Source organism: Zingiber officinale, chromosome 5A, assembly GCF_018446385.1.
Source record: "Zingiber officinale cultivar Zhangliang chromosome 5A, Zo_v1.1, whole genome shotgun sequence".
In the NCBI taxonomy this organism is placed as follows: domain Eukaryota; kingdom Viridiplantae; phylum Streptophyta; class Magnoliopsida; order Zingiberales; family Zingiberaceae; genus Zingiber; species Zingiber officinale.
In genome coordinates this window covers 145,087,855-145,109,921 of record NC_055994.1, presented here as the reverse complement: position 1 = coordinate 145,109,921, position 22,067 = coordinate 145,087,855, and the positions used below count along the sequence as shown (strand labels likewise).

The window sequence follows — 22,067 nt, the reverse complement described above, 5'->3', positions numbered from 1 at the left end:
GCTCGGCGTCGCATAAAAGCGATGACTCCTGGGCAGCTCGGCGACAGCAACCTCCAACAGGCCACCCGGGGTATGCTCTTCTTCTTTATTCGTGTAGTTGAATTAAGTTTTTAACCTATTCACCTTTGCTCGTAGAACTGGGTGGAGCAGATTGCCATTAGCAATCGGTTGGCCGAGCTGGAGGACGAACTGAGAAAACTTAAAGCCGCCGGGGACAACCAACAATCGACGGCCGCTCTGGAGAAGGCCAAAAAGTCACTGGAAGCCGAATGGAAAAGGGCTTCCGATCTGGCGAGCAAGGTCGTTCGGCTTGAGGCGATGATCAAGCAACGAGATAAGGAGATCAAGACGGCGACCACCCGGAAGCTCTAGGACATCGATGATATGGACCGGATGAAGGTGGAGATCCGAGGGCTGGAGCAACGCATCAAGGATCTGGATGCTCTGCTGGCTCCAAAGATTTGATGGAGACTTGAAGGATCTCCAAGCCGCCAGCGACGCTGCCCACGCCGCGCTCAAAGAATATCAAGAGGGGGAGTCGGCCCGTTTTGACGAAGTGAGGAAGGCGTATCTCCGCTCGGAAGATTTCGGAGAGAAGTTTACCGACAAGATATCCCTCACTTTCGAAGAAGTGATCAAGGCGGCGGTGGATTACCTGAAGACCAAGGGCCACCTGCCCGCCGAGCTGGCCATCCCCCCCGAGGACCTCGCGACCGTGATGGGCGCCATCCCCGACACTCTTTTTGACTTTGACGCGTGATAAGCGTTTTTTCTGTATTCCAGCCGTTCGGCCCAACTTTTTTTTGTAGATAATCTTTTTCCTTCAACCAGTTTCTCTCGTCACGACTGAAGTGTTCTTTAAAACTCTTCCGCTCGGCACCACGCTCTACCAGACAAGTCGATTGTTTTTAATGTCTTTTATCATGCGACTGAGCAGCCGCTCGGCGTTTACACGCTAATATCTTTTAACTTCTACTGACCAACTTTTGCTCAGATGTTTATAGACGCCGGCTCGTCTCTCGATATTTAACGTCGGAGCTCGACAGTCTTCCGCTCGGATGTTTATAGACGCCGGCTCGTCTCTCGATATTTAACGTCGGAGCTCGACGGTCTTCCGCTCGGACGTTTATAGACGCCGGCTCGTCTCTCGATATTTAACGTCGGAGCTCGACGGTCTTCCGCTCGGATGTTTATAGACGCCAGCTCGTCTCTCGATATTTAACGTCGGAGCGTGACGGTCTTCCGCTCGGATGTTTATAGACGCCGGCTCGTCTCTCGATATTTAACGTCGGAGCTCGACGGTCTTCCGCTCGGACGTTTATAGACGCCGGCTCGTCTCTCGATATTTAACGTCGGGGCTCGACGGTCTTCCGCTCGGACGTTTATAGACGCCGGCTCGTCTCTCGATATTTAACGTCGGGGCTCGACGGTCTTCCGCTCGGATGTTTATAGACGCCGGCTCGTCTCTCGATATTTAACGTCGGAGCTCGACGGTCTTCCGCTCGGACGTTTATAGACGCCGGCTCGTCTCTCGATATTTAACGTCGGAGCTCGACGACCTTTAAGGCTACTTTTAACACAGCCGGTCGGCGAAGATATTTGCCATCTTTATAATTTTGCTTCCTGCATTACAAGGACATAGGCGACCGAAATGTATATAAATTTACATTTAGCGCACCTTTCACCCAGCTCGGATAACGTACTCCCGGCCGAACGGCTCGGGGTCTTCTTCGTCGAGCGCTTGGCTCGGATGACATACTCTCGGCCGAACGGCTCGGGGTCTTCTTCGTCGAGCGCTTGGCTCGGATAACATCCCGGCCGAACGGCTCGGGGTCTTCTTTGTCGAGCTCTGGGCTCAGATACTGTACTCCTGGCCGAACGGCGCGGGGTCTTCCTCGTCAAGCGTTTGACTCGAATATTATACCTCCGGCCGAACGACTCGGGGCCTTCGGCATCGAGCGTTTGGCTCGGATACTATACCTCCGGCCGAATGGCTAGGGGCCTTCATCGTCGAGCGTTTAGCTCGGATACTATACCTCCGGCCGAATGGCTCGGGGCCTTCATCGTCGAGTGCTTGGCTCGGATACTATACCTCCGGCCGAATGGCTCGGGGCCTTCGTTCGTCGAGCACTTGGCTCGGTTATTATACCTCCGGCCGAATGGCTCGGGGCCTTCGTTCGGAAAATTACGATGATTCCTATGCCCGAAAGAAACTATATCTGAAAGACTAACCTGCCGATCAACATAAGATTTGACTCAATTTCTCAACTCCCGAATACCCGTGGAGTGAGGTGGATACAATGTACTCGTCGAAATTTATCAAGGCCAGGAGGATGGCGAAACTTCCCGGTCGGTCCTCCATGGCCGCTCGGCCTACCAGAGGTGGAGGCGGCCTGCTACTTTATCCTTTTACTTGAGCCTTCTGCTCCCATTGCTCCACGAGCCTTCGTCATCGAGCGCCTGGCTCGGATACTATACCTCCAGCCGAACGGCTCGAGGCCTTCTTCATCGAGCCAAGAGCGCTTGGCTCGGATCTTATACACCATGAAGATAGGCCGCTCGACCGATAATTCCAATTGCGCACATTATAACATTTTGCCTTCTGCAATTCAAATATACAACCAAACGGAGAATATACAACACATATTCTATTGGTGCACCTCTCGCCCTGCCCCGGACAGGCTGGAGATAATTTGCGCTTCATGGTGGATCCAAGTGCCAATCCATCTTCATCAGCTCGGCGGCTCGTCCACCCAACTTCCTCGTATGCGGTCGATTCATCACCTGACATCAAACTCCCGCTCTTGAGGTTCCAGAAGGAGGGGCTTGCTATAAGTCGAATTCGGGAGATGAAGTATCTGCTTTTGAGGGAAATGGAACTGTGGCAGTCGGTGCTTCCGCTCGGGGGAAGCGTCCGCTCGGAGGGTTTTGCCTTTTCTGTTATCCGAGTGCGGAATAGGGCCCGACGGAATAGAACGGTAGCCGGTGGTGTTCCCGCTCGACCGCCAGACGCTGACGTTGCTTGCTTCTCCGGCCGCTCGGCCGTGGCTTTCTGTTTCTCCTCCACAAGCTTGGCGGCCCTTATCTCGATCAGAGCGTCGAGTTCCTCCGTCGAAAGCGTCATCGTGTGTTGTCGTCCAGCCTCGTCCATTGTTTCCGTTCGGATGCAGGAGCGTTCCCACAGACGGCGCCAATTTGATCCTGTCCGAATCGCCGAACCAAAGGACGCTGGGCACGTGGCGCACTCCTAGTCGAGGGTGTAGGCCTCCGTCTGGTCACACGAATCTCCGGCGAACCTGCACAGAAGTCGGCCCGGGAAGGGGTTCCAGGCGGCGACCCTCCGACGCTCAAGTCAGGTAAGCGAGTGGTGGAAAAAGTGGCTCCGAAACTTGTAGAATGCGTACCTCCGGCGAAGTAAGAGGCTCTTTATATAGAGCGGTGAAAGAACTAATGCACGTCCACCGAGGCACATACGTGTCCGCAGCCCATACCTCGGTATGTACCTGTCAGAGAGCTTACCTGACACCATACTGCTACAGTCCAATCACGTCTTCGATGGGACAACAGAACACCTGTCATACTTAGAATATGGCCTAGACATAGGACTTGACGGCTGTCAGAAGATGTTCCTAACCTTCACCCACCGCCCCGCCGGGACGTCCATCCGGCCGGCGCGAAGAGCGTCGTCCGTACGGTCTTAATTCCCTGCGCCAGCCGGCCGACACGCCCATTATGTCCTGCTTCTCTTAGGTCTTCCGTTCGGTCATTATTTACTATTTCATTGAACGTCGGAACCCCGACCCCTGTCAGGGCGTCTTTCACTATCAGACGTTTACGGGCAGGCCGATCGGCCTGCCCTTTTTTCATGCGTCCGGTCGGCTCACCCTTCTTCGACGGACCACCTGACCCTTTGACCTCCACGTGGCGTTGACCCCTCGTTAGGGGGTCCCGGGCTCTTACCACCGGATCAATATTATTATATCCGTAAAGATCTAAATTTTTATTTACTGAAAACTATAATTTAATTAAAAAAATCTAAACTCATATATATCTAAATTTATTTTATTTTTAATTTTATTTTTTAATTTTATTTTAACAGAATATTATAATCTAATTGGGAATTGAGAAATTGATATCAGGGTATAAAGTTAAAAAAAAAAACCATATTATATAGATATAAAACTGGACCATCGACGGTCTACATCAGCGCTAACGTTCGTGCATATCCCTGATCCCTGATGTGCCGCCCTCAAATGAGCCAGGGCGGCCATTTGTTCGGAAACGAGAAGAAACGCGCGGCGCCGGCGGCGACATGCTTGCGGCCCGCCGACTCCGCTTCCCTTTGGTCTCCGCTGCCACTCGCGCTCTCTCCTCTTCGCTTCTGCCCGACGACCTTGTCCCTCCCGTGGCTCCGACAACCAAAGTCAGACGCGGCGCCGGGAGCGACACCCTCGGGAGGAGACTGCTCAGCCTCATTTACCCCAAGCGTAGCGCCGTGGTGGTCCTTCGCAAGTGGGCGGAGGAGGGCAAGACCATTCAAAAGTACCAGCTCAACCGCGTCGTCCGCGAACTACGCAAATACAAGCGCTACAAGCACGCCCTCGAAGTACGCCCCGTTCTACTTCTAATCTTCCTTCTTTTCCCTTTCCTGCTGATTCCCGTTGCTTGATCGCCGTAATATTTTCTTGGGAGTCAGTTTTTCTGTTATCCCATCATAATCTTATATGATGAATAGGTCGAAAGCCCAGCGGCTCAGTATGGTCGAACTTACTGTTATCTACCTCTACAAATTGGGCATGTTAAATGAACTACAAGATTAATGGCAAACTGCATTTTTCACTGACCCGGTCACTTGGAGATGGAACAAAGGATGTTTTTTTTTTCTCTTTCCATCGTCTACAAATTCTTTCACTACAATTTGCCAAAAGCTAAACTTCTCAGCTGGATTATACTGCGCAAGAAGGCAAGCTTTCTTCTTCAGCAGCATGGAATCCCAAATGATGGAACTTGCGTCTTATGTGTAGATGGAAGAGAGTCTACTGAAGACCTCATTTTGCAATGACCTTTTGCACAATGGGGGTGGACGCATATACCACCTTCTCCTACTTGGTCATCAAAGACACCTGGGCTTGATACTAAGCAATTTGAATTTAGAGTGGAAAGACTCTAGTCTTGACGTATATCTGCTGCGCAGAATAATTATATTTTCAACTTGACTAGCACAGGCACGCAGGTTCATCAGCCTATAGTGTAGCATCTAGGATGTAGGATACAGGAAAAACAATGCATCAGACACAAGTGCTGCTAACTCAGGATTAAATGTTGTCCACTATTTATAACTCTGTTAATTGTCATATTCTCCCATTTTCTGTTTCTTCGGCCTCTAGATGACTATTCTTGCTACACTTAGATTAAAACACAAGATGTATCTGATAACCATTTTCCATGTATAACTGTATATTCAGCAAGCCTGCTTTACGTGCCTCAGAAAACTTGGGTAAATTTCAAAATATAGTACATGCTTTTGGTTTTGTATCCAACATAGCATATACTTTAAGAAATTTCAATTATGTGCAGAGCGTAGTAATGTTGTTTCTCTTTCAGTCAGGTACACCGATTTTTAATTTTATTTCAAATAATAAAATTATGTTAAAGTTCTTTTAGTTATAGCATCTACTAAACAGAAAATGCTAACACAGAATTTGCAGAATTTTAGTTACAGCATCTACTTGCTTCTTATAGAAAATTCATCTATTTTAGTTGTTAGTTGAGAATGAACAAATAGTTTAAATATCTATCGTTTCAAAAATCATTGATTAATTTCATTTCTTATTGTAATTTGTTTTTTTTTACATTAATATTTATATTGTAAAGGTAAGTTCTATAAAACCGCAATTAGACCTGCTATGTTATATGGAGCTGAATGTTGGGCTATGACTCGAGCACATGAGCAGAAGATGAGAGTTGCAGAGATGAGGATGTTAAGGTGGATGTGTGGACATACGAGGATGGACAAAATAAGAAATGAGAGCATTAGAGAGAAAGTAGGAGTTGCATCTATTGAGGAAAAAATCAGAGAGACACGTTTAAGATGGTATGGACATGTACTTAGACGACCAATAAATGCTCCAGTTAGGCGATGTGAAACTATGATAAACATGCATATAAAACGAGGAAGAGGAAGACCAAAAAAGACTTGGTTAACAATAATAAAACAAGATAAAATTTATTTAAATATAGATGATGATATAATAGGAGATAGAGCTCAATGGCGTAAAAGGATTCATACAGCCGACCCCACCTAGTGGGAAAAGGCTTGGTTGTTGTTGTAATATTTATATTGTAAATATGTCGATTAGCCAAATAATAAAAAAATATTTTTCCTTTATATGATTAAAAGCTAAGTTTAAGTAATAAAGTAAATTTTCATTGGAATGTAAACAAATTATAAGAAAAATAAGATATCTTTATTAAAATATTTTTTTTGATAAAATAATTTCTAGAATTAGTTTACATTTGTAAACTTAAATCACATTATAAATCTGATTGTCTCAAGAACTATTCATGTTTTAATTAATTTTTTTGGAATTGTTCACTATATTTAACATACTATTATGTAATATAAATTAAAAAGATAATTTAATTTGGCACATATAATTTAAACTTATAAAATACATTTTATAAAATATAATAGAGAAATTTTCTAAAATAAATGTTAGAATCGAATCAATATACAACTTGGTGCATATGCTTGTAACTTTTCAAAATATATTCTCTTTGAAACAAATCCAAAAATAGATGCTATATTTTGAAATTTAGCTAAAACCCCAAATATAGGGCTTGCGGTTATAGGAAAATATGATGCATTTTGATATTTGATGGCTCTCTATCTTTTATACGAGGAATAAACCTTTGGTGACAAGTAGACAAATACTGCTCTATGGTGGGTGTTTTGTTCAATTATTACACTTGAAAATCACAGAGTACTTGGATCTGCAGGAGATGCATTATAAAACATGAGGCTTGAAGAAGGTTGAAAGCAGGCAAAGTGGTTGATCATGTGCTTTTCATTTAATTCATCTTCTTGTTTCTTGTTTATAGGTTTTGTTTCCAATTCTGAACTATTTTTTGTGAACAATTGATTATTTTTAATGAATAAGTGCAGTTGATTCATTTCATTTTAGTCCTTAGCTAGAATTTTTCCTACCAGTTGTGCAGTTGTGCTAGATGAACATGAATCTATTATCTATGTCGGAACAAATCTTGATTTATTGTTGGAAAGCTGATCCCTTGTTTACTCTCTCTGATTCAAAATTAGTAGAGGTTGAATACATGTTTTTTATTATGCTTTGCAAGGTAAATAGATTTCTTGACGGTCCTAACTTTCCATTGGCTAATGCAGATATGTGAGTGGATGACAACCCAACAACAAATTAAGCTTCTTCCTGGCGATTATGCTGTCCATTTGGACTTAGTTTCAAAGGTTCGCGGTCTGGCTAGTGCCCAGAAGTTTTTTGAAGATCTTCCTATTAGGATGAAGGGGCAATCTACCTGCACTGCTCTCCTTCATACTTATGTCCAGCATGAATTGTTGGATAAGGCTGAATCTCTAATGGAAGAAATGTCGTCTCATGGTTTACTTAGATGCTCTCTTCCATTTAACCATATGTTGACACTCTACATATCGAAGGGTGAAATGAGTAAGATACCGAATTTACTCAAGGATCTGAAAAAATATGCATCTCCTGATGAAATCACCTACAATTTATGGTTAAGTGCTTTTGCCAAGAAAGTGGATGTCACTGGAGCAGAAAAGGTTCTTCATCAGATGAGTAAAGACAAGATAGGGCCTGGCTGGGTGACATACAGCATATTAGCTAACATGTATGTTAAAGCAGTTTGTCATGACAAAGCACGAGAAGCTTTGGCGGAGATGGAGAAACGGGTCTTCAGAAAAGACCGCGAAGCCTATTGCTCCCTTATTAGTCTTCATGCAAGCCTATCGGATAAAGACAATGTTTACAGAATGTGGAGGAAAATTAAAGCAACATTTAGGAAGATGAGTGACACTGAGTATAAGTGCATGCTTTCATCCTTAACAAAGTTAGGCGACATTGACGAAGCTGAGAGGATCTACAGTGAGTGGGAGACGATGTCTGATACTCGAGATTCAAGGGTTCCAAACATCCTCCTTGGTTATTATATCACGAATGATATGTTCGAAAGGGCTGAGAAGTTTCTCTCACAGATACTGGAAAAGGGTGTTAAGCCGAGCTACACTACATGGGAGTTATTTGCTTGGGGTAACTTGGACAAAAACAGAATGGCCAAGGTGTTGGATTGCTTAAGGAAAGCTTTGTCAAGCTTGGAGAAGTGGGAACCCAATGTTAAACTAGTTAAAGCAGTCTTCTCCAAGATCGAAGAGACAGGCAACATCGAAGATGCAGAGAATTTCTTGGTTATTCTCCGCCGTGCAGGATACGTGACAACTGAGATCTACAACTCATTGCTTCGCACTTATGAGAAAGCTGGCAGGATGCCGCTGATAGTTGCAGAACGCATGGAGAAGGACAATGTGGTGATGGATGAAAACACTCGACATTTGCTGAGATTAACAAGCAAGCTTTGTATAGGTGAAGTTTCAGCATTGATTTCTTGAAGAACTTTTTTAACTGTTGCTCCATTGGATTTGTTTTACTCAAAAGGCCAAGGTATTCATTTGTTGAAGAACTATTTTTGTTGTTGTTGTATTGCACTTTATTTTACTCAAAAGACCAAGAAAGCTAGAAAAAAAAAATGTAATGATAATGTTATTAAAATATTTGATTACTTCAAAATAATATTTGATTGCTACTGATATGCTAGAGAATAAATTGGAGACAAAAGCATGTTCAATGAGTCAAGTGACAGCTTTTATTGAGCTCAAGATTGTCTTTGTAATTTAGTTAAAGCATAATCCAATAAATGAAGTTTATTTTATCATTGCCGATGATTTAAAATTTATAAAGTATAAAAAAATAATAAACAAAAAATGGTATATGTAATAACATCATAATCAAGCTTTATATAAAAAAAATAATAAACAAATTAGTATATATAATTTTTTAAAAAACAAAATTAGAATCAAGTTTTATATAAGCCTCATTAATTATTTACAATATTACGTATGAATATTAATGATTTGAGATGCTTAATGTTTAAGTTTATTAGTTTATATATTCATATACTAATATCCAATATTTTGTGAATTTGCTAAATCCAAAGAATATATAAAAAAAATGAAACTTTTTTTTTAATATCCAAATTCTTACCGATTAATCCTAGAAGTGAGAAACTTTCCTCTTATTCGTCCATCAAGTAAATCTAAAAGTGTTCATGACAATTTGCCCTAACTGTTGACCTCCAGAGCTAAAAATTCACGATAAAATTTGTCTCAATTGGATTTCAAACTATGGTACTCTATGAATCCACCAAATATCTTATTGTGTAAGTGTTTGTTCCTTGAATATAGGAAGAGATACAACAGATCAATTAACTCAAATAGTCATTAACTATTGTAAGCACTATAGAGCTAAGATTAGTTGAATGAGGTAAATTATTAGTCTAATTATTTGGGTAGATTTTGATAACTAGGAGCTCCGTAAGAATAGTGACGGAGCCCGAAATTGAATTCTACCTGAGTTAAAAAAGAAACCGAGCTAATAGTGGGTTGATGACAAAATTTAACCCAAACTAATAAGAAAAATTGACTTAAAAATTAGGTATGATAAAATAAATAATTTTTAAAAAATAAAAGATATCCGGTGGGCCCCCCGATTACAGTCGGGTACATCAATGCCCGGCTCCGTCCTTATGTAAAAGCATCCATATCAACTACCCTATCCAAAGATGTTACCCTAAATTTTAGATAGGGTAATTAAAAATCCTCTACATCAATTATCCTATCCATTACCTAAATTTAGATTTGATGAATAGTGATTCTCTCAATTTAGAAAATGAAACCCCTATCTTAAAAATAAAATAATATTTCTTTTTAATATCTTTTCTTTCCCTCAATCTTTTCAATCTTTCTCCTTCCACTTATTCCATAAATATAATAATAAAAAATATGAGAACGAGAAGAAAATAATAAAAAAATTAAGGACGATAGAAATTATAAAATATTTGATGTAGTGCATAGTAAAAAATAATTATCTAAATTTAATAAAATAAATTATTTATCTTAAATTTTAGATATAACAATAGAAAAATTGGCGTGAATATTCTAAGAAGAGATTCAAAGAGAAGTTGTGGAAGTGGGAATCAATACTTGGGTTATGTGCACCTGTGGAGGGTGCACATTAGCTGCAGTAATGCAGGAACCGACAGTTGCGAACCAAGAAGCATCAAGAACTGCCGGTGGCACACGATTGAGAAGAGTTGAAAGCTAGTATTTGGTGCTTGCATGGATCAATGAGCATCTCAAATCAAGAAGCTACACACACGAGCCATATAACCACTACATTCAAGAACAATGGCGGCTCTAACACCATGTTAATTTAAAGAGAATTGCTCCTCATAACCCTAGGTAGCTCTCACTACCTCTCTATACTATTAATGAAAAATTATACAAGCAACACTATAGTACAATGTCACCTCAACTAAAAGGGCAATCCATACCGTTCCTAAGAAGAATCTATTATACATAATTTTACCTTACATTACAAGAGACACTGCAACCTGAACCATCATATCATTTGACAATAATTTTACCACTGTACACCAAAGCTCCCCTTCATGTCACCTCAACTAAGTCAAGAAAATCCAAATAGCTATAAACACCAAGAAAGATATGTTTTAAAAGATTGCTACCACAATCTTATTAGTTTGTTTAATTTTCAGTATTAGTCAACTCTCAACCTACCTTTCTGCTCCATTTTTGTAAATTATCCCAACATCAAAACTTAGATGAGTTTATGACATAGACATGGATGTCCCACTTTGTTCTATATTTGCCAAAGAAGCTACAAAATTACAGGAACTTCCTACCAAGGGAAAAGAAAAGAAAATTGTATTCATTGACATGCTCCTCTAAGAAGTTGACGATGGCCAGCTTGAAGCCAGACTAATGAAGTGAATCACTCGTCTGTTATTGGGATTTAACTAATGAATATACAAGCTCGTAAATACCAATCTGCAATTAACAGTTTGGACTTTCTAGGCACCAGTCGATTCATCTGGAACATATCTAGGTTGATTCAAAATCACACAAGGGTTGTAGTTAACACAAGACGTAGGGGAGCTCATAAGCATTAGGCTCCGAGACTAGATCATTAATAGCTCCAACATCTTCTGTGATTCTATCGGTTCACTGAGAAAAGGAAAGAATCCATTAACAGAAAACAAGTCTCATAGACACAAAAAGAGGACGATTTAGAATCAAATCGGTATGAACTTTTTTTTAATATATCTTACTTTGTTTCGAAGGTTGTCTTTCCATCTCTCTGCCATTCTCCATATGATCATTGGAGATGCAAGCTTGAGCTTGTAAAGATGCATCCGAAGCTGCAGTTAATAATTTTCTGTGAGGAGTCATGATGCATGTTTTGTTTTGCGAAAATGAAGTTTTTTGGAGCATAATAATCAAAGAAACATTGTCAAGTGCTGAGATTAAAGAAGACTTTACCGGGGTTATACAGAGCAGGCGATTGTGGTATTTCCTCTTTGACAGCTCTAGTCGATAATTCCGATGGCCTATGAAAGAGAAGATGAGCAACAGTCCGATCAATGGGATTTGTACCTGTTTCTACACTTGTCCACTTTGAATTTCTGTGAACAGCATGAATTAAGTTAGCATCATATATAGTTCCTCAAGAATAGAGATGCATTCCATTTGATAGGAAACTTTTCATTTGATGAGTGGAACAAACAAAATGCCATTGTCATAGTCAACAAGATAGTAACCAAGCAAATGAGTTGGCAAATACTTATCCAAAAAGCTTCATATGAGTATTTAATCTTTTTGGTTACCCAAAAACTTGAATTGAATGCAATATAAATTTGGTATGCCTTTTGACATGAATATTAATCTAGTTTTTACCAAGGAACATTTACTTCTTAATCTATACTTTAAAACCTCTTTCCACCTATATTTTTGTCGTTAATGACCAACATAATACTACTTAGCCTCCAATGATAATTTTGAGGCTATTCTGAATGGCCTTCTGGATTCAACTAACTGGATCCCTACAAGAAGATTCTAGCTTATGATTCCTCTAGCTGATGATTCATATAATGGCCTAGTGCCCATCAGTGGATGAGAACTTGGAGAAATATTTTCCAATAATTAAAAACTTGTATGGAACTAGAATGAGAAATTGCAACATTCTAGCACTAAATGAATAATGGAGTCGTGCTTAAAGAGATTTTATTCCATGTCTTAGAAGTTTGTTTTGTCTCAACTCAAAACAAAGAGACATACCAACCCACAAGAAGGTTTTAAATACCATTGTGTTGGAAAGCACAAGCAAAGTGATTCATTTCACTTGCCGACCGACATGAGAAACAACCTCATGACCCATGCACAGCTGGCAACTACAGGTGAAGTTTGTGCGAGAGCTTTCGCAATGTTGGCAAGGATCAAGTGAGCGTTCCATGACATTGGTGACGACGATAATATGAGGGTTCTAGGTAATGTGAAGTGTTCATGCGAGGGTTTTGGCAACGGAGTGGTCACGTGGGGATTCTAGGCATCACGAAGTGTTCACTTGAGCAGTTAATGACCTCCTCCATAATCTACTCTAGATGCTCCATACCATCATTACACATATGATATATAGAAAAGCCCCTCCATATATGACAACTATGGGTATGATTCTAAATATGGATACATGGTATATATGTCATATAGAAAAGACCCTCCATGTGATAAAGGGTTGAATCCACTGCTTTTTAAAATAATGAGAAGTGTGGATAGCATCAAAAATCAACTACCAACTTAAAAGAGAAAACAATGAACAAGATTGAATTAGAACTTAACCAGGTTGAATGCATCAATAGGAAAGTTTAGTTCATATATTGTAAATTCTTAACAGCCATAAGTGATGCTAGCAGAATAAACTTGGTAGAATAGAAGTGCTTGCACATTAATAGCCCAAAAGTATTGAATCTTAAAAGGCTAATTTAAATACAGGTTTCAGTTAATAAAAATCAGATGTAAATATATATATCAGCAAAAACTCACTTGCACGATTTCTTTGTATCATCATATGCTGAAAGCTCATCCTCATCTCTGTCACTTTTGTTTGTACTATTTCTGTCGCTAGAACTTTGTCTCTCCATAGCACTTTGTGCTAGACGAAATAAACTATCTCGTATACAAAGCCTTATTCTACTATCCAACTGAGTAAAATTAAAAATTATTTGCTATCATATTAAAACTAAAAGGAATTAAACCAAGAAATTGAAACCAAAACAAGAATAGTATTTATTACCTGTTCAATAGCATCTTGAAGTTGATAATATATCGTCTCTTCCAATGACTGACCATCAATTATGGAGGAGATTGTCCAGGGTTCTTCTTGGTCAGCTAGTATGTTCCGCTCTGCTGGAAAATGCTTATTGCTGATAAGATCAGCTGCAGAGTTAGTCCTAGATTCTACAGGTTGTTTCTTAGGTGAGCATGACTGAGGAACCCCAGAATCACTAGTACTTGGATGAGCAAATTGTTGTTGCTGCTGCTGAATGGCAAGCATTGCCTGCATTTTTTGACGCCTTCTCAATTTTTCAATTTTTTCTTGGGGAGTCAGCGGTCTAGAAGCTGAATCAGATAGTCTACTTAGACCATTCGGACGCTTTGAGAAATCTGCTAAAAGCTTATGACCAACAGAAAGTGGTTTTTCTTGGTTCGTTTTAGTATACACATTCTGGGAAATTGGAATAGTTGGAAAAGGATATGCTGTGTAAGCATACCCAGATAACATAAATTGATTTGGGGAGTCTAGCTGTTCAACATCTTCAGGAGCTCTAACTTGTCTTTCTGTAGATGATTCGAAACTGTCCATCACTGTTTTGGTACGAGCATCTGTTGTGGAACTTAGAAGTTGCCGGCTTTCATTTGTACTGCAGGACCACATGGCACTTGTATCATCTAATTCTTTACACTTTCCTTTTTCTTCTGATTTCTTGTGAGACGTCAGAGTTCTCTTATGGATATTGGGCTGCAACAATTGATGATCCCAATGGGTCATGTTGGGACAGTAATGATGGTTTGCAAAACTTTCTATTGTTTGTGCTAGCACTAAAATTTAATGTGCAAAGGTTGATACAACCAATCAGTAACATAATAATCATATTATCATATACATTTTATTTTTAAAAAACTATCAATTTTCACTTTTCAGAACCATGTTCAGACATTACAACATGTGCATCTAGAACTATGTAAATTTTCTCAAACAAGAACTAATGCCTTATACTCAAGAACTTCATGTATCACAACGATATAACTGCCTTCCTAAACCAGAAACTATAGATTTCTTTTGCTTTGATATGGAGAAGGGAAGGTCTCAAGGAGGCTACAGAAAGCATAAACATCATTTTCTTAAACAAAGTGAAAGGATTGATGACAATCTAAATAGTCAAGAAGGAAACAACTGAACTAGGAACTAGATATATTCGTTAAAGCTAAGTCATATGTTAGAAACATTGCCTTCAGTCCCACATTTTTATTTGCTATTGGGTCTTAGAGGCTATATATACACGGGAGATAATCTCATTATAAAGCCTATGAACTAGGTATCAATGCTAGGTACTCTGTGATTGGCAAATTCTCAAATATAGAATCATACAAAATCCTAAATAAATTTTCAGTTCAATTTCCATTTGGTTAAATTCAAATCAAATGAAAAAATTATCCTTCCTAGTATTAAATTATATATCTTTACAATTTGTTTTTAATGATTGAAGGGTAATACACTGACCTCATAAACAAAGTAGATAGGAGATCCGTACCTCTGAAGGCAAGATTGTTATCTTCATATGGGAGAATTGGTTCTCTTGTTAAGCCTGTCCTAGAACTTCCTAGCAATGGCGTAGCCAGGGCTGGGCTTTACTGGGCTCTAGCCCAGTGCAGCCTAGCAATGCCCGGCAATTTTAACCTCACCTAGTAAGCAATGCCCAACAATTTTAGGTCTTAACTTTGGTTAGCCTCACCTAGTAAGCAATGCCCAGCAATTTTAGGCCTTAACCTTGCTATGCTGGGCTGGGCTTTACTGGGTTCAACATTTTTAGCCCAGGGTAATTGTTCAATCTGGCTACGCCATTGCTTCCTAGATGAGTCACCCAAGAGCATGTATGTGGACTAGTTTGAATCTCGCTCGGTAGTCCAATGCAAGATATGATGGTCACATCATCTAACCAAGATCTGACAATAAGCTTGAAGTGATCAACCTTAGATCACATGTTGGACAACACTATCTTAAATTCTAAATATGGTGGGAAATCTATAGAGACAACCAATGCACTATTGTTCTCTGATGGATCTGTTTCAATAACATTAGATGAACATCTTGTTGAAAATTGTCGATGTTGATGCAATAGCCTGGGTTCAATCAGTTAGCTTGTCGATAAATCAACAGCTCGAACAAGTGGAGCTTGATATGACAACATGAATCTATTCCCCTTTAGATTCTCAACATACCTTTGTCGGTATCATTATCGCTGACTTGGTTTTGTCTATCACCAACTTAATAGCATCTGTTGTTGAGTTATCCCTTCGGATGTCGATACATTCCTTTGGGTAAGCTTATCCCTTCGGATAAGATTTTTATGGTCAAGGCAAGGACTAGATCTTCTTTTCTTACGATATATTGGCATTCGCCTCCCAAGATACAGCGATCTAAGACTCAAAATAGTAGCACTCCAAATTTTGAGTTTTGGCGAACTTTTGAAATCTTGGAACTCTTTTAGAGAGGAGAGGGAGAGATGAAAGCTCACAAATTGTATTGCTTGTGATAATTAAGAAAGTAGAAGGGTGGTTATTTATAGGGATGAAGGGGTATGCCAACAGCGAGCCATTAATTGATTTAATTAATTAAATCAATTAATATTCTCTTAAATTTACAAGAGCTAATTAATCTTCATTACTGTAATTATGTTGCAACGTCGTAATCAATTAATTTTGGCCTTGGCAGCCGTCAAATGCATGCAGCAATCAATTAATCAATTCTAGTTTGCATGCATTCTATTGATTAATTAATTAGGATAATTAGTTAATCAACTAATTAATTCTTACACCCACATTTCAACATGAATCATTTAGTTAATTAATCACTTATTAATTTATTTTGTTGTTGTCGCTGTCCAATAACTTTTAACATTTAATTGATCAATTAATATTTTAATTAATCTATATCTCATCGCCCCCTTAAATGGTTTCACAAGAATTGATATTCACGCATACTCGAGTTAACGTTCATGTATTCGCGTCCATGAACCTAGCTCGTGTGTGAGCCAATACTTTTGTTTGATCATACTTGACCAACCCTTCACTACTCGAATAATCTTAGACATTAATTTCTCATTCACTTGAGAAATTGGCTTAAAACGGTCTACTCATGAAATAGTCATCTATGCCCATATTCAATTTATTGGTTACAAAAACTAATTTTCCAATAGAACAAACTATACCACATTATTAAATCTTCAGCGTCTTGAAACCAGACAATTGATGAATAGATCAAGTTCATATGAACATTTGAATCCCTGGGTAAATTCTAGGTAAAAAGTGCCTACACATCTCAAGTTTATAGAAGTAACAAAAACAGTTGGACAGAGATGCTATTGTATATGTCCCCCTAAAAGTCATTATATTTGGATGGGTTGTTTACGATATAATTTTGCACATACAGAAATTGATCTACTGCCAAAACATCATTTGCGATCCCTTCTGCATATATACTGATTAGAGGAAAAGACGTGAAACCACCTCATTTAAGAATGTCCTAGAGAAGGGTATTCCTGGACAGGAACCAGTTCAACCTAATGAACCCATGGACTCCGGAACCACTTCAAGACACGTCCTATCAGCCTTCTACGTTTTATAACTGACAAAGTTAAAATTCACAGAGAAGTTGAGATAGACCTTGGGCACATAGCAAGAAAGAAACAATAGATTCTTGTACCACCGTTTTGTGTTTTTCTCAACTATCAGATCTAGTTGTTTTTGATTTGGAAGAACTTGCCTTGTAATGTGCTAGCATATAGAATACATCCAGCCTATTCCTCTATCACTCTACATATACCTGAAGATAATCTTAGACTCTTAGTGCATCACCATAGGCCTTTAGGCTTCTTTCCTCTAACATTTTCTATATTTAACAGCTTATATGCTAGTGGCAACTTAAGGTTTTAAGTAAACATGGTATAAACAACAGTACATACTTCAACAAAGAAAAATTTATTAGAATTTATGTCAAATTTAAGAATAAATAGATTACCTGGTTTGAGAACAGGTTCTGTTCCTCATAGTATTCACTTCTTGTTCTCACAGTACTATCTCCTCTCTGTTGAGGCGAATAAGATAAGTGGTAGTTTAACAGGTATACCAAGGTATGTAAAGAACATTATCCATATATGTACCTTCTCTTCCAATGCTTCCTTTCCAGTAGATAATTCATCAAGATGAAAAGAGGAAGAATCATAACCAGAAGGTTGGTCCTTGCACAGTGGCATGTCCTGTTCACATAATATATAGGAATTTAAGATCTTTGTTTCTATGACAAGCAATATCAAGAATGTTAAACTGCATAATAATTTGCTTGTGTGATTTGCTAACAAAAAGGACAACTTACTGGTAATGCAATTGATTGTACAGTGCTGCTAATTACATCAGAAGTTGCAGTCAAGAACTCATCTACATTGCCAACCATTTCGTGTCCAAATATGGAATCATTTCCACTGCAGGAGGAAAAGGGAGATACAGAGCTACTGTTGACCAGTGAAAATGATTAGAAATGGTTAAATAAGTTACCTGAATATGTTGTCAAGATCCTCGATATCTCCAATATTGGCCCAGTCACAATCAAGAAAAGTACCATTCTCTTCGTCATCTTTGTCATTATTAAAGATTTCAGATGGACTATCGAACTGCACTGTAGATGTTCAAAAACTATATTTTATTGGAATATTCTACACCTCAGTGACAAAGCATAGTGCTAGATTGACATCATTTTACCTCTTATTTTGTCAAGCTTTTTTGTTCCACTGATATCGAGCATTAATTGTGCTTCCATAGCATCTCTATTACAAGAATCATTGTACTCTTTACTAAGAGAAGCACTTAAAGAAGGCAAATCAGGCCATGAATCTACATCAAGTTGTGCAGCAACAAGTTCTTCACTTGTAATGAAAGTAGAACTATTGTCCTGATTAATCCCCAGAATATCATTCTTAGATCCTGAAGAGTGTTCACTTGACCTTAAGGAAGTGTTTGCTTCATCATTTTTCTTTCTTTTATAATTACCCAAAGGAGGTAATGGATTCTTGTCAGCACCATTAGGATAAGGCATAATATTGGCTTCATTCTCAGAAAACTCACACCACATTGTATTCCCTATCTGAAATTACTCACATTAACCAAAAAAAACTACTAAAAGAAAGAAGAATGTACTTGGGAATCAAGAAAAGATTATACCGAAATCACATTTGCAAAAAAAAAATTCTCACTAACAAAAGAAGAGAAAATTAACTGCTTTCTAAATACTGTTAAATTCAGTATGCACACGTGTCAGAATTAAGAAACTATAGGCTAAGAATCTGCGCCACGATTTCAAAGTGAGGCATGCATCCAACATTTTGCTAACTAAAGTGTATAATTCAATAGTGGAAGAATTAGAATACACATACCTTAAGCAGTCCCCTCTTTCCTATGTATGTATTAGATAAACAACATTTACATCCAGACCCTTGTACGTTTGCATAATTACAGTTAGATCCTACTCTAGGACATAGTAAATCTATCAATCGATTGTCAAGATTGGACTTGTTATCTTGCAAAATGACAATTTATCTTCATATTCTGTCGTCTAATAAACCACTAAGTTTGAGTCCATATGCATGGAAGATTGATGAACACGACATAATTTCATTGGTGCATTACAATCCACATTCAGTTTTATCACTAGGTGTTTAAGCCAAACAAAGCATAAATGTGGCAAGAGTCATTGTTGAATACCTGTGCACTTGATCTAGCTTCTATGTTATGCTATCTTACTTATCTAAGATAGTTAGATTTCCTCCCAAAAGGGCACAATAAACTTATGTAGATAGTCCATCCGTGGGGCAAATTTACCCATCTACATCAATAGATCTGGAAGTGAACTTGATCTCAACAAAGGAGGCCCTTGCTTGGGTTAATCATTTCCTACTGAAGAATTCTCATGCAACCTCCCAATTACCTAACAAAGACTCAACGAACTAGCTGACCACACGCAATAAAAGATATGCCAGGCTTGGCAACTCAACTTTCCAACTAACCTTTAATTTTGTTAGATCATATAAGAATTCGCATCTTGGCAATAGTTTGACATTTGGTTCTGTAGGAGTGCAACAAGTTTAGTGCCTAACACATGTAGTTTTGTCAAACATATCAAGTCCATATGGATATAATTTTGTGTTAGTTCAAGCAAGTGTGGTATAAGATTTGAGATAAAGTTTATGATCAAGTGGCTTCGTCATCTCAGACAGTAGAAGCCTCGAGCAATTTTGTTTTGGATGGCGGAAGCCTGAGCAACTTCATCTTCAAAAGTGGAAGCCTCAAGTGGCCTCGTTTCAAGCATTGGAAGTCTCAACCACTTTGCCTTCAAAGGAGGAAGCCAAGAGTGGCTTTTTCTATGACAACAGAAGCCTCCAGCTGCTTCATCATCTTGAAAATCTTGTGGAAGCTTTGTTGTTGCAGTTGGAAGCTTCAGCATCATGGTTAGTTCAAGATGTTGAATAGCCTATTTGGAACTTCATCTTTTAGAAGAGCCTTGGGATCTTATATTACCTCGTCATCGAAGCTCCACAAATCCATGATGAGATGTAATAGAACCACCTCAGCAATGAAGGTGTGCAAATGATCCAAATTTATTGTATCCAAAGCACCCATAACCACGCCCTTGCCATATAGTGGTAAAAATGTTTTTCAATACCTTGAAAGCCTTCATCTTGGTCCCTAGGATAAAAGACTTGAAGAAGTTGAGAATGGAGATATCAAAGTGGATGTTGATGTGATTCCAGTGGGTCACAACCGGCTTGCATAATTGGAATAGGTGAGCAAGACTATACAAGATAGAATGGGAAGAGATACAAGTCACATCTATGAGTTTAACAACTATCCACCTTAGCATCCATCGCATTTGTAATTATTTTATGATTTTAACTTTCTTTGTAGCAAAAGAATGGCGTGATAGAGAATCAAATCCTCTGTAATTCAATATATTGGAAGCACTACTAAAAGTCTTGCTATCCCATCTTAATCTATAAGTTTCTTGCCTAATTACAAGTTTAGATCTCCAATTATCTTGACTCAAATAGATTCTTATCAACTTCTGCCATTTATGATGCAACTCTGGCCTTTTTCTCAACCTCATTTGGACTTGTGTGAGCTTGCTCAAGATCTCAGTAAAATTAATATCACATCCGGCTGGATCTAGTTTAGCCTAGGGTATTTCACACTATGATCATGATAGAAACAACTCTGTAGATTAAAGGTGCAAACTAACTTAGTTGGTCAGGCCTCCGTAGTGCTCCATAATATCATGGGATCAAATCCCTTCATCATTTACATGGAATTTATCCCTTCTCAAAATAAAAAGGAAATATTATCTACTTCCAGTGACTAGTGAGTGAAAGTAGGTCTCTCTTCAACCCTCCATAGAGGAGGTGACTTTGGCAATCAACGTTTCATCAAGAAGGCAGTAGAAGATTGGATCTAATTGCAGAAACAAACTAAACTTCAAATTAATGGCGACAGAAGGAGTCTTGATCTAGTAAACATATCTCCAGAAGAACCTTTAGCATATTGCCAATGAAATATCATTCCAGCAGATAATAGACCTTCTATGCAATTTCCTACATTATTTTCCATATTCTTGTATTTCACATCACATATTCCTCATTTCCATTTAATTGGGATGAGCTAAAGAAGTTTATGATGTATGAAACTTCCTGCTCCAGCACAATCGTCTAGTGCCCAACTAGAAGAAGCAGATCTAAAGTTACTCGAAATCCTAGCGTTTTAAAGCCCATAGACATGAACATGTAGAAAAAACTTCTCAAAATACGGCCTTTTCCTTCTCCAGAAGAGAAGTCCCAGAAACCTAAAGAACATACAGCGATAGCAAAACCAGTCAATTATTCTCCGCCCTAATTCCAGAACCAAGTCGACAAAGGGAGTAAAAACCCCATTTTTTGAAAAAAAAAAAAAGGTCAAATTTTACAAAGTAAAGAGACGCGAATAATGAAGAACCTGATCCTGGTCGTCGTCCCAATCAAACATTCTCCGAGCAACAAGAGACGGCCGGCCCCAAATCCAATCGGCAGTTCCAGCGGATCCAGTATCGGAGAAGACAACCCCCACGGCGCTGTCGCAAGAGCTTGCCCGCCTCCTTTCCCCTTTGGAAGAGACTGTGAACCAGGGTGCCGAAGGAAGCACGCGCCGCATCTCTGCTTGTATCGGCACGGATACTGGTGCATCGGCTACGCGACACGTGGAAGGCGCATCTCTGTTTGTGGCTTCGCCGGGTCGATCAAATGCGGCGCCGTGATTGGCTGAGCCGTGGTTTCGGGCGGCATTTTGTAGGCATTTGGGTTTCATTTCATTTGCTAAAATTAAATAAATTATATTTTTAAACGTAGATTAATTTGGACCGCAAGCAGTTGATGGTGGAAAGTGAGTGGGCTGTCGCTTTCATGACGTCAGCCGCTGGTTGCGTGCTTATCCACTCCACATGTATAATAAATATTTTTATTTAATTTTTCCTCACCAAGAAAAATATTATTCTGCGATGGGATTCATTCAAGAAATTTGGCAAAATTCTGGGAGC

The 22,067-nt window shown here is 39.2% G+C and overlaps 2 protein-coding genes across 3 annotated transcripts; one reads left to right on the top strand and one right to left on the bottom strand.

The window, feature by feature from the left end:
- The first annotated feature begins 4,232 nt into the window (after positions 1-4,232).
- LOC121982229 (pentatricopeptide repeat-containing protein At4g02820, mitochondrial-like) lies at positions 4,233-8,840 on the top strand. Its single transcript, XM_042535197.1, has 2 exons — positions 4,233-4,606; positions 7,403-8,840. Exons 1-2 carry the CDS (start codon positions 4,313-4,315, stop codon positions 8,657-8,659), a joined length of 1,551 nt encoding a protein of 516 aa, XP_042391131.1. The 5' UTR covers positions 4,233-4,312; the 3' UTR covers positions 8,660-8,840.
- Positions 8,841-11,033: 2,193 nt separating this feature from the next.
- LOC121982228 (protein LNK2-like) lies at positions 11,034-21,730 on the bottom strand. Of its 2 annotated transcripts, none has more exons than XM_042535195.1 (11): positions 21,491-21,730; positions 18,215-18,596; positions 18,011-18,131; positions 17,832-17,937; positions 17,620-17,715; positions 17,478-17,543; positions 13,473-14,198; positions 13,223-13,380; positions 11,666-11,808; positions 11,455-11,544; positions 11,034-11,350 (listed from the first exon to the last, which is right to left on the bottom strand). In XM_042535195.1, exons 1-11 carry the CDS (start codon positions 21,683-21,685, stop codon positions 11,340-11,342), a joined length of 2,094 nt encoding a protein of 697 aa, XP_042391129.1. In that variant the 5' UTR covers positions 21,686-21,730; the 3' UTR covers positions 11,034-11,339. The 2 variants fall into 2 exon arrangements, with proteins under 2 accessions (XP_042391129.1, XP_042391130.1); XM_042535196.1 differs by having other exon boundaries at positions 18,215-18,592; positions 21,491-21,627.
- Between the last annotated feature and the right edge of the window lie 337 nt (positions 21,731-22,067).

Coding starts and splice junctions, on each gene's coding strand:
- LOC121982228 (XM_042535195.1), bottom strand. CDS start 21,685: ATGCGGCGCGTGCTTCCTTCGGCACCCTGGTTCACAGTCTCTTCCAAA. Junction 17,716..17,831: donor TACAATCAATTGCATTACCA/GTAAGTTGTCCT, acceptor TTATGTGAACAG/GACATGCCACTGTGCAAGGA. Junction 13,381..13,472: donor TTCAAGATGCTATTGAACAG/GTAATAAATACT, acceptor AATTTTACTCAG/TTGGATAGTAGAATAAGGCT.
- LOC121982229 (XM_042535197.1), top strand. CDS start 4,313: ATGCTTGCGGCCCGCCGACTCCGCTTCCCTTTGGTCTCCGCTGCCACT. Junction 4,607..7,402: donor GCTACAAGCACGCCCTCGAA/GTACGCCCCGTT, acceptor TGGCTAATGCAG/ATATGTGAGTGGATGACAAC.